At 35.2% G+C, this 17,022-nt stretch overlaps 1 protein-coding gene and 1 long non-coding RNA gene across 2 annotated transcripts in view; both read left to right on the top strand.

The window, feature by feature from the left end:
• Positions 1 to 612: 612 nt before the first annotated feature.
• Positions 613 to 3,107, top strand: LOC127867467 (uncharacterized). Its single transcript, XM_052408626.1, has 2 exons — positions 613 to 1,759; positions 2,847 to 3,107. The coding sequence occupies exons 1-2, from the start codon at positions 769 to 771 to the stop codon at positions 2,903 to 2,905; spliced, it is 1,050 nt and encodes a 349-aa protein (XP_052264586.1). The 5' UTR covers positions 613 to 768; the 3' UTR covers positions 2,906 to 3,107.
• A 1,648-nt stretch (positions 3,108 to 4,755) lies between these two features.
• The window catches only part of LOC127867469 (uncharacterized), a 34,670-nt gene continuing 22,403 nt past the window's right edge, over positions 4,756 to 17,022 (top strand). The window contains exon 1 of the long non-coding RNA XR_008043507.1: positions 4,756 to 5,305. This is a non-coding gene — a long non-coding RNA (uncharacterized LOC127867469). The remainder of the gene's footprint in view (positions 5,306 to 17,022) is intronic.

Raw genomic sequence — 17,022 nt, forward strand, 5'->3', positions numbered from 1 at the left:
GTGGCACTCTTCGTTTAGTCAAATTTGAGTTCAATGCTAGGGGTCCCACATTTTTCAAACGTAAGCCTTTACATGAACCTTAATAACCGCAGATATCAAATTTTTATAAACAAACACTACATGACTTGTAGCTGTAAACATTACTACTTTGATGTCAATAATATTCTATTTAAATTTCGAACGCGACGTCAAGATACAATGTGTGTTTAATTTAATTAGATGGCATGGACGGGATTCAATAGGTTTACCTTTCAGACCGAACACACTTCAACTTTGTATTCGCATGTTGTCTCAATAAATATCTTGAAACACACACGTAGTAATGTCTATTGAACTAGGTGTTATTTTCGGAAAATGTCTCTACCTGGTTGCCCACAATTCGTAATACATTAATGCAAAATAATTATTCTAATTATATCATCATATCGCCTTTAAGTTTGGATTGCTCGTCGATACCACAGCAACAAAGTATTCATTTGTAGACACATCTGGCGTGATGTGTTTGTAGACACATCTGGCGTGATGTGTATCAAACCAAGTGTAATTTTCGGAAAATATCAGTACATGGTTTCCCACACCTTGTCGCACATTTAGTAAACGATTCTAAAAATATCACCCAATTAACGATCAGATAAATGAAATCGAAAGTCGAAAAACAGCGACCAGTTACAATAAAACGAATTGAATGTATGTGTGAGGTTATAAACACAATTAAGCATTGAAGTAATGCGAAAACACATTTCTTAAAGGACAATATACAACTATGAAATGAAAGACAAATATAGCGAACGCGCAGAGATGGATAAAAGATGCACGTCGACAGGAACATCACCGTCCTGTAATGAAGTTGTACTACGTCCATCGGAAATCCGTTTTTCCCAGTTTTCCGTGTCACGCACATTTACGGACGGGACGCCTATCGAAGACCTCCTTAAGGATATCGTCGCCGGAAGATGCTTTGCGTCGTCTGTCAAGCCGATAGAGGTCGCCAGTGTCAATGGAACGTGGTACTCCAACGACAACCGCCGGCTCTGGGTCTTCCAGGAGCTGGAGCGTCTGGGGCGCTTAACGAAAACCCGCGTGAAAGTGGTGAAACGGGTACAACCGACCAAATTTACGACGATGAATAAAGGTATTTCCGTTTCGATACGAGGAGGGAACGCCGACAGTAAAGTGTTTCAATCGGATACTTGCACAAGTAAATCGGGAAAGAAGAAACGGCCGTCTAGTTCACCCACTTGCGAAATTGGTTCGGATAAAGGTGTGGACATTGTAGCTGATGTCACCAAAATTACTGCCACTTTTGTAGCAATAGATTCTTCAAACAAATCAGGCTATCAACCAAAGAAAGCTGTAAAGAAAGAGTCAATTCAGTCGAAACAGTTTCCTGGTGCTTCCCGTCAAAACCATACAAATAAAAACACAAAACAAGCAAAGAAAGATGAAATGAAAATGTCAAAACAATCGAAACACTCCTCTGATCATTCTAGTAAGAAAACTAAGTGTGTGAAATCTAAAATATCTCCGGAAGTCCTTGACAAGGTAGAAAATCCGTCACTCTCTCGCAAGAGAAAGACGAAGACAAAAACCACGAAGGCGGTTTGTGTGAAAGATAGTGCGAAACCGGCATGTACACGACTAGAACAGGAAGTGACGAACACAGCTAATAACGTAACGTCAGATGCCGCGGTGTGGGACCCGTTAGACGACATTGCAGCCTCTCTATGTGACCCTTCTCGGAGAGATAGCAGTTTTATGGGTAAATGCCTTAGACTTCGATACAACCTCTGGGAATCGCTCGCCTAGCGACGTTAATTCGTTTGATGATTTGACAAAACTCTACAGAAAGGATACAGTAGGGGCTTTGCGACACTTTATTCGCCGTTATAATATGTCATGCTTTTTGTGATTATTTGTGTACGGGTATGTTATTGACTTATATGTAAGTCCACTTCCGATACAGTTATAATTTATATGTCAATGTTCGTTAGATTTTGCTTTTTCTTGATAAATGAGCCGCGCTTGGGAAAACAGAGCTTAATGCACGTGCGTAAAGTGTCGTCTCAGATTAGTCTGTGCAGTTCGCAAATAATAATCATAAACGACACTTTTCACCTTAGCAATCCTCGTTTTCTCACAGCACGGCTCAAACGTGTTCTCCAAATGCTAGCCTAATCTTCTTCGGAATGCTGTTTTCTTATTCGGTCTATTACACGTGTCCTTGTCAAATAATTGTCAATTTCATTTTCGGAAAATGAAAAGAGCACATATGGGCCGTGCTCTGTGAAAAGGGAGTTTAATGCATTTGCGTAAAGTGTTGTTCCAGATTAGCCTGTGCAGTTCGCACAGGCTAATCAGGGTCGACACTTGCCGCTTAAACTTATTTTTTGCAAAGAAAAGACTATCTGTAAACGAAAAATACCATAAACGCGGAAAGTGTAGTTCCTGATAAGCCTGTTCGGACTACACAGGCTAATCTGGGACGACACTTTACGCACATGTATTAAATTCCCTTTTTACAGAGAACGGCTCATATTATTTGTAATCGATGGTACGATTGTAATCGTATTATTTACACGGTATAGCATTGTGCAAACAGTTATCTGTCGAGTGGTTTATAGAAAACGTGATCTAAACATGTTAAGAATTTTCTGAAAATATGTAACCTACTTAACCATGAATTATATGCAACAGTGTGTCTACATGTATTAGTGTCTACATGAAATACTGGTGATAACGTTTTAAAAAAATCCTACTCGACTTGCAAAACAAAAACGTCCGCATATGCAGATTATGGATTCGTTTATTGTTGAAAATAATATGTGGATATTATTGTATATTTTCAGTGTTAGAATCGTGCAGGGACGGTCTTTATCTTAAAGCTAGAGGAGTTAGTCTGAATTAGTTATTCGGTGCCTGTGCTTATTCAAATTAGGTGCATATTTATTATCAGTTTGTTCTGTTTTAATTGTTTGATCATTTCAAGATGTTTATGTTCATTTTGAATTAATTAAATTTTGCAATAGGCGATATAATTAAAGTAAATGTTGGGCAAATGTACAGGTGCAGGGGCATGTACTCTTGATCGAATATTATAGAAAAATTTATCGTGAGTTGTTTCTCTTTGACTGTTACAATTAAAATGCCTCGGGTTGATCATTGTAAATGGTATGGAAATATATACATGGAAGTATATAAATTATATGAGCGAGAAGTGTCACCATAGATGAGCCTGTGCAGTGCGCACAGATTAATCATCTACGACATGCTCAGCTTTTATGGAATTTTCCGTTGCCATCAAAACGAAATTCCAGTGTATACGGAATGCGTCGTCCTTTATTAGCCTGTGCGGACTCCATAGTCTATTTTCGAGTGACAATTTAAGCACATGCACGCATTTCCCAAAACGAGGCTAAAACAATGATGCTAAGTATGATAGTGGTGTTTTCCGCTGGTTCGTATATAAAAACACTTTCACTTTGTAACATTTAATAACACATACTTTTCATAAATAATTCTAAAAGATATTGATGCGAAAAAAGAAGAAACAAAAACAACACAAAAAGAAAAAACAACAACGCATGATTCAACAATTCATAATTGTGATTTCGCAAACGGATGAATCTTTTTATTACCGACTGACGTTGTTGATACCATACAATTATTTCGCAAAATTTAATTCGTTTGATTAGAAGGCTTTTGATTGGAATCTCGTTCATATCATACGAGATGGGCAAATAAATAAGTTAATAAATAAATTAACGTTGTAAAAATAAAAATAAAGACTTTACCATGAAGAGGCGTAGATTTCATCACAGACGATAGGCAAATAAACACGTTATTAACGTTATTAAACTTCAACGTTTTAAACGAAGAAAAAAAATATATAAAAGAGAAAATGAGAGAGTAAACCATAAAATAGATTAGATTTCATTAAGACCGCGCAGCTCGCCGCGTAAATCGGCAAGCTAAATTGATTCTCCGAATGTTAAACTGTAAACTGCTGATTAATATGAACGATAATACCTTCATAAAACACGGGTTTAATTGAAATGCCGGTCTCGTGTTAATTGGAATAGGTACAATTATCAGCAACTGTTCGGATTTCGGTTACTGCAAAATGTGGCGCCAATTCAAGAGGCAAGATCGCTAAAAATATCGCTTTCACCGTCGTTTCACCTTGGAGATAAGCGTTTTGACGCAAATGATTCTTGCAAAAGAATGGGAATCAAACGAATTGTAACGCTTACTAATTCTTTTTGACGTGTTTGAAACATGAAAATGCATGTAGCCTTTCCGATTCGGGTCGAGATATCGTTCACCAAACGAGATCTGGCGAGAGTTCACTTCAGTGCTTCTCTGGTCCAATAATGCGGCTCATTTTTGTATTCCATTCAAAATTTGATTTCAATTTCACAAGGTAACAACTCATTTTTGAGATTATCGATGTCACTACCTACCTACTTAACTTTAAAGAAGGTACTTATCATCGCGTGACCATAAAACTTTACCCTACGCAGATTTGAAGCGGTGATTCATTTACCAAAATATTCAACTGACAAATGAAAACTCGTTACATTAATATTTTAAAGTCAAATAAATAAGCGCCATGTCTGGTAAAGGACTTAATCCATGAGACAGAGAAAATGTTGGAACAACTTCTAGGTGAAAAATACTACTCGTAAACACTGTAAAAATTCTCATAAACGATAACATTTTATTCATTTAAGTAAAATTCTGGTGTTCTACCACTACTACATACTGTGCAGCGTTTCACAAACTATAATCTGCCATTTTCAGGGCAGGGTAGGGTGGCAAAAGAGATCCACAACTGTTCTGCTAGTATTCTACTCGCTTGAAACGGTATATTTACATTCTCCATTTTTTTTCCCTGTAAATGTTCTTTTATTATTTTGGCACTTTGCTCATCGGTACAATGTGGCCATTTGTGCGCGAAAACAAAGTCCCATCAGTGCGCGTACAACAGTATAATGGGGGCAGTGTCTGTTTTGATTTGTACGTAATGCCCAGCCTAAATGGCTGATTGTTCATTAACAAAGAGAGACGCTTGTTTACCGAAATCAATAAAGGATCACATATAAAAATAATGAACAATTTCGAAACACGCTGTACGATTTCCACCTTATTAACCATTTTCGTGTAAGAGTTTTATACGGGTACGTGTTATTTGGGATTAGATGACGTTTTTCTTAAACAGTTTCCAATTAGGATTAACGAGTGCCTAAATTTTCAGAACGTTGACATCATGCACGCTCGATGCATGCTAAGGATGCGCAAAGAAGTGGTATGTTTATCTTCTTGCCATTTGCGATGTGCAATAGCTTATTTCTTCGCCAGTTTACTGAAATATTCAAGTTAGTTTAGTTGTATGGCAACACAGTTGTTCTGGTTTCTATATATGAAAAATATCGTTTCAGTTATATTTTTAAACACTATTTATTTAAATTTCATGCTACTTGATCGAATATCTTTTTTATGTAAAACTTAAAATGCCTTAACAGAATGATTAATTAGCAATCATGAACAAAGCTTTCATTAAGTGTCATTCAACGTAACAAGAACAAGTGTACTTCTGAATGGAGTTGATACTCTAGGCAAACTACAAATCTCGAATTGTTGAAGAAATAAATACATACTATATTCATTTTTTAAAATAAACTGCGAAACCATTTAAATTATATATATACAAAATGATAAATTTGGTGGCATTGTTGTTGTTTTTTTTTAAATATATATATACTTTTCGCGCCATATCGTGCCCTATTTAAAGTTATTATTTTCGCGTCGTGTACACATATCATAATAGACTACTCTATAATTAAACCAAAAAAGATGATCCGTCGGCATGCTAAAAAAAATTATGATGTTTAAAGAACCTTTTGATCCTTGAATAAAAGCATGGCTCAAACGTACAGCGTTACTTAACTTATCATTGCGGTGGGGTTAAGGCAAAGAAACCATGGAAACGTAAAAATAATACCACTGTAAGACAATATTTTTTACGACTGTGAACACAGACATCCTATTCTTTAAAAGTGTAAACACCATATCATAGTCTTTACGATACACTGTTTTAATTTTTAAAGTCTGCGAATTTTGTAATCGCACCGTTATTTGCTAGACAATGAAATGTATATGTTGTTTTGTTTCCGTCCGCAAACTCAATTCAAGTCATTCACAATATAAGTGCACATGTGATAAATTAAATGATAGATGTGATTAAATCATATATGCTACAGACCACCGTGAACAGCAGTAACATTTCGTGATAAAGTCGACCCACGCAGCAACTCGAAAATTCAGAAATTCACATGTGCTAATGTGGCAAAATCTCGACATGGAAGGCATGTATATGTACTCCGCAATGTTCACAAGACTGCAGAGACATACTATCCATGCATTTGGAAACTTTATGTCCTCAAATGTTCAGTCTCGAGACGAAGTCAAAATAAAGATGTTAACAATAACATTATTATATGTTAACTAGTTCGTACTCGAAGATAGGCCAAGACCATTCAAGCGGGTATATATATTTGGAATACAGGGAAACATTTTAAGAATTGTTAAGGATGAAGTGAGAGCATGATTTTGCACATGTTTTTACACTACAATACTGGATTATTTGAATTATTCTGTTGGTTTACTTCAAGGGGAGGTAATGTCCCCGTTATTGTTTCCCCTATTTGTTGAAGATTTAGAAATGTTCCTAAAACAAGATGTTCAACCTGGTATGCTGATTGGTGGCATTGTTGTTGTTTTTTGTACTTTTGCTTGTTGCCGATTAAATGGCCATTATAGGAAAACACCTATTGAAGTTCAGTATCTTTAAAATAAGCTCCATAAGCTCAATATTGTGATCCATGGGGTTTAAATGTTAAGACTGAAAAAGAAGAAAATTATGTTGTCTTTTTCGGAAACGTGGAGGTCTATTCGAATTTGACCATTTGTATTATAAAGAGCATCACATCGAAGTAGTTAATGCTTTTAATTCCTTAGGGACTGTGTTCAACTGCACTGTTAATTTTAATCTGAATCAAGACCATTTAGTGGGTAAGGCCTTTAAAGCCATGAATGCTTTAATAAGTGTGTGTATAAATCTAATTTAAAACTTATATTTATTGCCAATTATTGGATGCATTTGTTGGATCTATGTTATATTATGCAGCAGAAACATGGAGATATTCAAAAGCGAAAGAGAACACTTTAACATTTTGCAAAAGAATACTTAATATTAAACCTAACACTTGCAATGCCACAGTTTATGAGGAATTGGGAAGATAAACACTACATGCTAATAGGTACATCCGTATGTTAAATTATTTGTTTAAGCTCGTATCTTCAGATAATATAATTTAAAAACAGATTTACGAACAATCACTTGATTACTGTTCTAAAGGTAACAGTGACTGGGTATAAAATATTAAGCTGATGTTGGATAATCATGGTTTTGCAGATGTGTTTAATGACGTGCACAATATTAACCCTAATTAATTAGTACATGTTGTTAAACAACGTGTAATTGACACCTTCAAACAAGAATGGTTTGGCACCATACAAAAGTGCTCTGTTTGAGAAATATATAGGCAATTTAAAACACACTGTAGTATGAATTATATCTTGATGTTCTTCCCAAAAGTCTAAGATTCTATTTTTGTAGATTGCGCAAGTCGGCACATTCATTACGTATCCAGTCAAGTAGATGTGCAAGAAATAATAACCGAGACAGGAACGACACTGTTTAATTTGTAACAAAAATATATAGAATATGAATATAATTGTGTATGTGTGTGCCCAAAATACCAATCAATAAGAAAAATATAAATCAAACGTTAATACTATATAAATATTCAGCCACGTATTCAAAATATTAAAAAATTATAGACGTAGTAATAGAATTTTGCAAAAGTTCTCACGTGGACGTCCCTTTTGTTCTCATAAAAAGACAGATCGCAAAATGGAGTTCATGGCACTATTTGTAAAATATAAATATAAATTTTACAACAACCCAATTCATATTTTACAAAACTATCACAATTTCGACTACTATAATGCACACTTTCGCTATTTAATTCACACAGTTTGCACACATTTGCTAATGTTTGATAGTTTTACACCATTATATGCAAAAATATAACATGGTTTAATAAAATATATCATAACTAAACCATTAAATTTAAATAACAACTAGATTAACAACAACAATCTCGACACCCTTACAAATCCGATATCGTGTCTCTTAAATTATGTGTTCGTGTTAAACTACGAAATCCGATTGTGTTCAATATTGTTTTTTATTTCCATATCATAATTTCAGCGGAAATTAGAAATTAATCATTTTTCGTTGAAAAAAAGTCAGTATAAACTAACAAGTTCCAGAACGTACAGGAACCCAACTATTTCAACATCACAATACCCGCATAGTAGTATATTACCCATGGTGCAGGATCACGTGAAATTGTGGGGTTCACAATTGAACGTTTATGGACGTAACGTCCATTGTGGGAGCATTCTTAGGTCTCTCCCAAAGACACCAAGTACTGGTTCTAGGCGCAGGAAACGGACTCGAGAGCGTTTCAATAAGCCTGAGGCTTTCGATGCAATCGAGCTAAAATAAATAGGTTTAAACTAGCGGATGTAAACTCACCGGTATGTGGCGCTTTTCTTCAAAAAACTGTTTTAAAACAAGTTTTCATAAGAATTTGAACTAGTGCATACAATACAGTTTTAATGCTGCTTATGGCAATGTGGTATACATCATAATTACTTTATTTAATAAGCCTGTGTTATTGGCCGAAAATTATATGTGTAACGAATTCATGTACACGGCTATGATGCACGCAACGTAAAATTTTGGCACCGATTTCAGTCGAAGTCAATGATTTATTCCTAAATCTTAAGATATCGTCACAAACTACAAGAAAAACTGTCCTTTATGTACTAAAGAATTTTGCAAATGTATATCAATAACTTGAGATATTTGCAAAAATAAAGTTCTTAACGGTGTGTTTAGATTCTATCAAACCCGTGTGTAAACCCATGTGAACCCCGTTGATCCTGCACCCTACCGTCGATAGGGTTGACATATTTTCTATTATATAACTCTGGAGTAAAACCTATTAAGTGATTACGAAAATGTTTCAGAATGTTTTGTTATATATTAATTTTCAATTTATTATGTGGAACAACATACTCATATTTCATACAATTAAACATCGGTTTCTTTGGCAATAATTTGGTTAAATACGCCTCAGAAATATTGTTTAAACCAAATAAAAAGGAAAACATTCTTTAACAGATTATTTACGTAAGAAAATTGGACTGTGTGAATTCACATCTTTGCATGCATCGTTCATTCAACTTCAAAGAATACATCAATGGTTCTAGAAAATTGCTTATGCAATAAATGGGAACAGCAATATTGAATAATCAAACATAGAATTCAAAGCTAAAACAGCATATGTATGTATAGTACGTGGAAAGTATTAAAGGAAACAAGCTCATTTTATGAGAGACTCGTTAAAATTTTACTGTTACTTCAACATTTCAAAGATGAACAGTTACTTTTTCGATCACGTAACTTTTTATTGTTGGCAATTGCAACGTTTGTGTAAGCGTATCAAAATAAGTGTCTGCAAATAAAAATAGTAGGGTCTTTTCCTTCATGACTCTTTGAATCGAGCGACTTGCAAAGGAATTTAATCGCGTATGAATACACTGTAACCCCCCACCGCACTTATCCAGTTGTTAGTGCTTTGTAACCGTTATTCCAAACGCCTGTTGTTAACGAAATTATTTCGGCCACCTTCTTAGCAAGTCATATTCGCACCATTGGCACAGATATATTGTTTGCCTGGTTACAAACTTAACAAACTCAAAACCACAGTGACCCATAAACCATCACTCGACGATTGTCCGGTTATATGGTGTAAGTTAAAATGACGGACCTTTAAAAGGACAGCAACACTCGTCGTTTTGTTTGCCTTTACATGTTACTTCTGTTGACAAATTATATGTTAAGAACAAGAAAATGAAAAGATCGAACGCTGTATTTGATATGGTATATAGTTTGTCATTCTATGAGGCTCTCTGTTGTTTCTTTTAATTATTTATTTTAATGCATCTTATTTATCTGTCTACATAGAAAGGTTCTTATTACAACAATTTTTCTCTATTTAATTTGATATGATATACGGTCTTGTCATTCAGTGAGGCTCTCAGTTTGTGCTGTATCTATTAATTATTTATTTCAATGCATGGCATTTATCTGTTTATATCCAAAGGTTCTTATTACAACTTTTTTCTATTTAAGTTTCGGAAAATAAACCATATTACAAAAATGTCTATGTTTTTACCGTGTACTTGCTATGTGTGATGCATCTGAGAAATGCGTGTTTTGAATTTTACATATGAAAATTACCAGATCTTTTCTAAACGGAAGTTATTTACATAATATTAACTTCTTTGGTGTTCAAATTTAATTCAGGCCAGCGTTCTTATGTCGGTTAATTATTAATTTCACAATCAGTGTCCCATCTATGTGCGGTGCATTTACGCTTTTTTAACATTGAATCGCTTTCTTCAAAGCACTGCCCCTCATCATCACTTTAATTAGCTTCACAGGGAGAGCAAATTTCACGCGGATTATGACGTCACTTTTGGAGCTGATATGTATATCCGATGATTCCGATCGTAAACACGGACTTAGATCTGCGGCGATTTGCGATAACTACATCTAATTTATTTTTTAACTCTCTTTTGAGGCCACAATAATACCAAACGGACTCCTAAGTTCCGAGAATTTCGGTACAAACCGGGTAAAAAGTCTTTGATTCCGTTTAGCATAATTTGGTTTCTTTGATTTTCAATCAGAATGTCTCCCATAAATGATATCTTGATTTTCGTCCCTTTTTCTCGCTCAGATCTACCGCTTATCGGTTGGCTGTCAAGCGAGTACGTAGATATCTATGAGCATCGAAACATGGGAAAGTTCACTATAACTGTGTTACGAGTAAAAGATATATGTGTTGCTTTGTGGGTGGTTAATGAGGATTAATGAGGGAACATTAGATAGTTTAATATCTAACCTTTTGCATATCGCTGATTGCATTTCGACAAAGCGTTTACACTTAAATTCTGTCTCGAAGGTTGCATTTTTAGTCGATTTTTAATGTCAAGATAGCTTTTGACGAGGTTTTTAATTAGTGAGTGTTGAATAATTATGTATATGCTTTTTGTCGAGGATAAAACCTAATGTTTCAGTTTCATTAATGTGTGGTTCCTTGAAACGGTTGATTTTCAGTGCCAGTGAACCATTGATTTCAATCTGTTCTCATTAACTTATATTTATCGCCGAATTCATCAGAAGGTTGAAGTTACTATGTACCTATTAAATTATCAAGTGTTATAATGTTTGTAGGACGTTTATGACAAAAAGTTTCCTGTTGCAAAAAAGGCAATACCTGATTTGTAACAATACGATTGATGACATTTTCCTGACCTGGGTATTTGCAATTATACATGTAAACATGCAATCTACCAGTGGTCATCGTATAAAATGTTTAGTAATTGAGCAAACGAACAATTTTAGAAGAATCGAATAGTTGGAATGTTTATAAATACGCGGTTACTTATACATAATGAATTTATTTGTTGTATTCTCACCGTCTTATTCTTTTAACTACGCGTAGGGTTATTCGGAAACAAACTGTGACTTCCAAAGTTTGGTATTCGCATTTTTATTGAGGACATTACAATAATTGACACGTTCATAAAAATGATTCAGTTGGACGAACGAGTCATTTCCTACAACGACTAGAAAACGAAAATCCTTCCTCTTGACCGTACACTTGCGTACCATTAGATCACAATAGTATATGCTTTGTCCTTGTAGTAAGATGAAACTAACCTAATGTAAAAATGTTATTCGGAATGAACCGTTCGTTTGAACTTTTAACGACACATGAAGTACTAAAAAAATTTTTTTTACGATGTACGCCACACAAAAAGACGCCACCGGGAAAGCCCTCCATGAGCACCTCATACTTTACATAGCAATACTTATTGAAACCATGCAAACCATTTTAATAAATAAGTATTTATATATTGTATTTAAGGGTATGCTTGACAGTTTTGCTAAAAAAATTACATTAATGCCTTTGGAATTTTTTATTATTATCAACTCACTCAAGGAATCCATAACGTTTTAAATACAAATATCTCATTGCTTCGTGATTACCAGGAAAGCGAACGACGCAGACGATGCGCGTGATAATATGATAAACGAAAGACATGTCACCGCCTTTGACATTTAAATCCGCCCAGGAAAAGTGGTGAGTGCATTTATTACAAAGTCGTGTCTTTGACTTGTGGATTTTATGACACGCGTCTGGAAAACGAGTTTATAACAATTCTAATCTGCAATCGTTTCTGCATAATCTGTATAGTTTATCGAAATATATAGTCCCAATTCGTACATGGATGTGACCGTTGCAGACATGTTCGTGTTCTTCCGCACTGAACGACGTCACGCGCGAGACAAAAATAAATCCAGCTAAAGAAAAGCAGAGCGACATTCATTTCTCAATAATTACCCAAACCTGTTGCGTAAAATGGGCCCAACACGCTGAGCTGCATTAAAATCGTCAAACTGTTTACCAGGGGTTCCATGTTTTATCTGTCGTCTGCAAATGTAATTGGCGAGCGCTATCTTGACATCAGACGAAAGCGTGAAAACACGACAACAATAAGGTGCCACTGTTTGTTTTGGAATCGTAAACAGATTATCCGTATCCAGTTGTCTTGGAATTGTGTTTTACCTATCCAAAAGTTTACGACGGCAATGAAGTGATTGTTGTGTTTTCTTAGAATGTTGATTTGTTGCATTATTGGTAAATTGCTAACAAAAACAGGAATTGCTTACAAAATCACACAACACGCACACGTGCGTCTGGCTTTTGTTGAGGTAGTTACATACCAAAAACAAAATGAAAACGAAGAGCATGGCAATATTAAAGATAAGAATAAATATTTCGATTTATACTCTGGAATAAAAAGAGCCAACGCCCAAAAGCGAAACTAAAATCGGATGTTCTGCTGTAATTGATAGTTCGAAGTAAACCGCCCGACCCCACCCCTCGAAAAACACACACACCAAACGGCATTGTGTATTGAAAAGGTCTAACCCTACTGGCTGTGATATTTGCAAGTCATCAATTTTAATTTTATTAACGATTATTTACACAAAATTAAGTTCTCGAACCGTGTGTAGGCGTTATGTTCTATGTGCTTGTGGCCGTCCTCCAGTTCGTAAAAGGGGGTGGGGAAGGATCGTGTCATGTGGTCTCAAGTCCACGATTTGTTCATCTGTGTGCAATTGTATGACCAAGAAGTAAAACTCATCGTTTAATCCTTAAGTTTTCAAGAACAGAATCAAATATTGATAAAAAGTATTGTTTAATCTGAATCAAATAATAATAACGATGTTGTGGTGGCGGTGGTGGTTGTTGGGTTATTGTTGTTGTTGTTTTTGTATTAATTAGTATTGACCTTAAATAATTTTGCTTGTTTACTTTTTACCCTAGAAAATAATTGCCATGAATAAATGACCAGCGAGTGTAAACAAGAGTTCCTCCTCTGATAATTGATAAATTGATGTTTGTTGGAAAAATATTGTTATATATCTTTAATAAATAAGAGTAAACATATGTATTTATATTAGCAAGTACACTATATATTGTATATCAAAACACACGATTGATATTAGAAATGGATTAACGGAATTCATATGTTTATACATTTTCTTTCTTTGACAAAATATTTAAACATAATTGGTAGTGTGTGAAGAACAATATAAATTAGTTTTGCCAGGCATAGAAAAAATGGGTAAAATATGCAAAGTGTTGAAAAGATAACATTAACATTCTGACAAATGATTATTGCTTGAAGGACTTGGCTATTAAACAACAAATACTACCCAAACCCGGATTGTTGGACATGTAGAAACAAATCAGAGTGTTCAATTTATTTAAGATGTGTATTGCCGAAAAACATAATATTGTGTTAAAGTAAGGATTAAAAGTTTAAAACTGGTAATTAGATTTAATATATTCAGTGGAGCATAGTGGCGATTCGACGATGTTTTTTTGCGTTAAGGTGTTCATTAAGCGCGTATGAAGTAAATTAAGAAAACGTGTTTATATTTAAAAGAAAAGATGGTATTTCACTAAAACTTCTTTAAATCTTGAATTTAAATAATTTCAGCGATTCACTATTTGTACATCTACTTGTATTTTGTAATGATTCCATTGTCGAAAAAATGCTTGTAGGAAGGAATTATAGTAAAGTGATGATCTCGATTCGGATGTGCGTAAGTTATATCTCGTTTTATCAATTACGCTTATAACTACCCGCCGTACCCGGTAGTATGTTTCCCATAAAAGATCTAAGGTTACTACTTCAAGTGTCCGTCACGGATATAGTGTCAAAGTTCGCTCGCGAGTTCTCATATAAAACGCCCATAGTGTATTGGCCCCTTTCATTACGGCAATTAACCGACAATTAAGGATCACGTTTTATTCATAATGAACCTAAAGGTCGCATTTATTGTAAAACGGAAAGAAAGCAAACGATGATTAATTTCACTAAACATCAAGGTATTAATGATCTGTCTTGACCTCTTTTATCCACAAGTGAAAGAAAACGAATAAAGCTCAATAAAAACATGCAAACAAAAATTTCTCAACATCAAAAACGTTGGTGGGCTCGTTCCCATCTATTCATACAACCTATTGCAGTGACTTACATTTCTGTAACCTCTTTTTTGATATTGAAATAAAGGAAGGCGGTCTATGAAAGTGCGATCAAACGCTTCTTGCAATAGCATATTGAAATATTTCGAAACAGGAGTTGGGAACGCATATGCATAACATCGTTTCCCTGATTGTTATTCCAAGTTTAATTATATGTCAAAAATATATCAAGTAAAAAACATGTATCTTGTGAGTGTTTTGTTTAAATAAAAAGTATTTTTAATTGGTCAGTTGACATTGTGATCCGTAGCATATTTGCTAAGACGTCTAGTGTTCGATCGCAAAACCAGTGTTGAGATCAAGGCATTACCAAATGACATTACTAAAAGCATTGATTGTTTGTCAGAAACAGGATAATACGTTTGTTCAATTAGTAATGCTATTGTACGACGATAAAGAATTAAAATATACATGTATTACCAAATGTTATAACGACATTGATTGTCTCTCAGAACAGGGTGATGCATTTGTTCAATCAGTAATCCTATCGTACAAAAGAACATTATTAAAATAAAGTTATTACCAACTGGCAGTACTAAACGCATTGGTCGTTTCTCAGAAACAGGATGATATGTGTATTAATCAGTAATGCTATTGTCGATCAAACAGAATTGAAAAAAAAAACAAATGAATGACTAAATGACATTTCTAAAAGCTTTGATTGTTTCTCAAAAAGGGGTATATACAGAACTCTCTCCGAATTATTTAATCGTTTCGCGTTGCAACGCTTTATAATCTTCAGGTTTTTAAATCGTCAACAGATGCATATAATGGATATTTTAGAGCATGGTTAATGTTCAGTATTCCTGTTTCCTCACAAATATCATAAATACAACGAAAATTTGCGAATCTGAAACAATTGATTTTAATTTTGTCAAAAACGTGTAAAGGCCCCATTTAATGTAAGCGTATGTAAATTGTTGATACGTTACATAAAATTGTGGAACTTAATGCCTAATTTGGATAAGTTAAAAAGCTGTATTAATTAGTGTTTTTCATTGAAACATGCTTTCGAATTTCATCTAAACTGAATACTTTATTCTCAAATGGAATACAAACATTGGAGTTAAATGTTTGTCATTGCGACTGATGTTTTAGGTCAATATTCCCAATTCTGTTCTTTTGTTTTCACTCCAATATCGCAGCATATATTTAAAAGTAAAGTGACTAATTTAAGCAGCAAATACCAAATTATTTAAGGTGACTGTAGTTAAACAAAACGTCGAAAAACGAAGCTGGAAGCCTCCCAGACAAAAAACGTGAACTCGAGCATGAATTGTTTAACAGTTATATAAAATGGAGTCAAGAAGCAAAAATATATCCGTTCAAGGTCAATGTAGAGCCACTTCATCTTTGATTACAGTTTATAATAAATTATCTGCACGCATTTGTTTGTCGTTCAGATTAACATTATCTTTTATATCCACCTGCCTTATTCCGAAGCTTGTGAAAAAAAGGAATGTAAATAACCGGAACATGATCATTCAAACACACGAAACCAATGACGTAACAGATCACAATCCTTGCACTAGGCAGATGATGGACGCAAACTTAATTCTTTGCGAAACATTCTCCAGATCGTACCTTAATGACAAACGGTGTGAGAAAATGTAAATATTTCGTGCTATTGGAAAACGGGGTTAGATGCATGTACGTAAAGTATCATACCAGATTTGCCTTTGCAGTCCGCACAGGCTCATCAGGGACGACACTGTCCGCACAGGCTCATCAGGGACGACACTGTCCGCACAGGCTCACCAGGGACGACACTGTCTGCACAGGCTCATCAGGGACGACACTGTCCGCACAGGCTCACCAGGGACGACACTGTCCGCACAGGCTCATCAGGGACGACACCGTCCGCACAAGCTCACCAAGGACGACACTGTCCGCACAGGCTCATCAGGGACGACACTGTCCGCACAGGCTCATCAGGGACGACACTGTCCGCACAGGCTCATCAGGGACGACACTGTCCGCACAGGCTCATCAGGGACGACACTGTCCGCACAGGCTCATCAGGGACGACACTGTCCGCTTATACTGGATTTGCGGTTAAGGAGACTTCCCTGAAACGAAAAATACCAAAAACGCGGAGTTTATCTTCCCTAATAAATCTATGTGGATTGCGAAGGCTAATCCGGTGCGCATATGCATTAAGCCCCGTTTTCACAGAGCGCGCCCCAAATACTTG

This window comes from Dreissena polymorpha, chromosome 2 (assembly GCF_020536995.1).
Source record: "Dreissena polymorpha isolate Duluth1 chromosome 2, UMN_Dpol_1.0, whole genome shotgun sequence".
NCBI lineage: Eukaryota > Metazoa > Mollusca > Bivalvia > Myida > Dreissenidae > Dreissena > Dreissena polymorpha.

What these genes read in the sequence shown, in the direction of transcription:
- LOC127867467 (XM_052408626.1), top strand. Translation starts at nt 769, where the DNA reads ATGAAAGACAAATATAGCGAACGCGCAGAGATGGATAAAAGATGCACG. An exon ending in GAGAGATAGCAGTTTTATGG is followed by an intron (nt 1,760 to 2,846) that starts GTAAATGCCTTA and finishes GTATATTTTCAG; the next exon opens with TGTTAGAATCGTGCAGGGAC.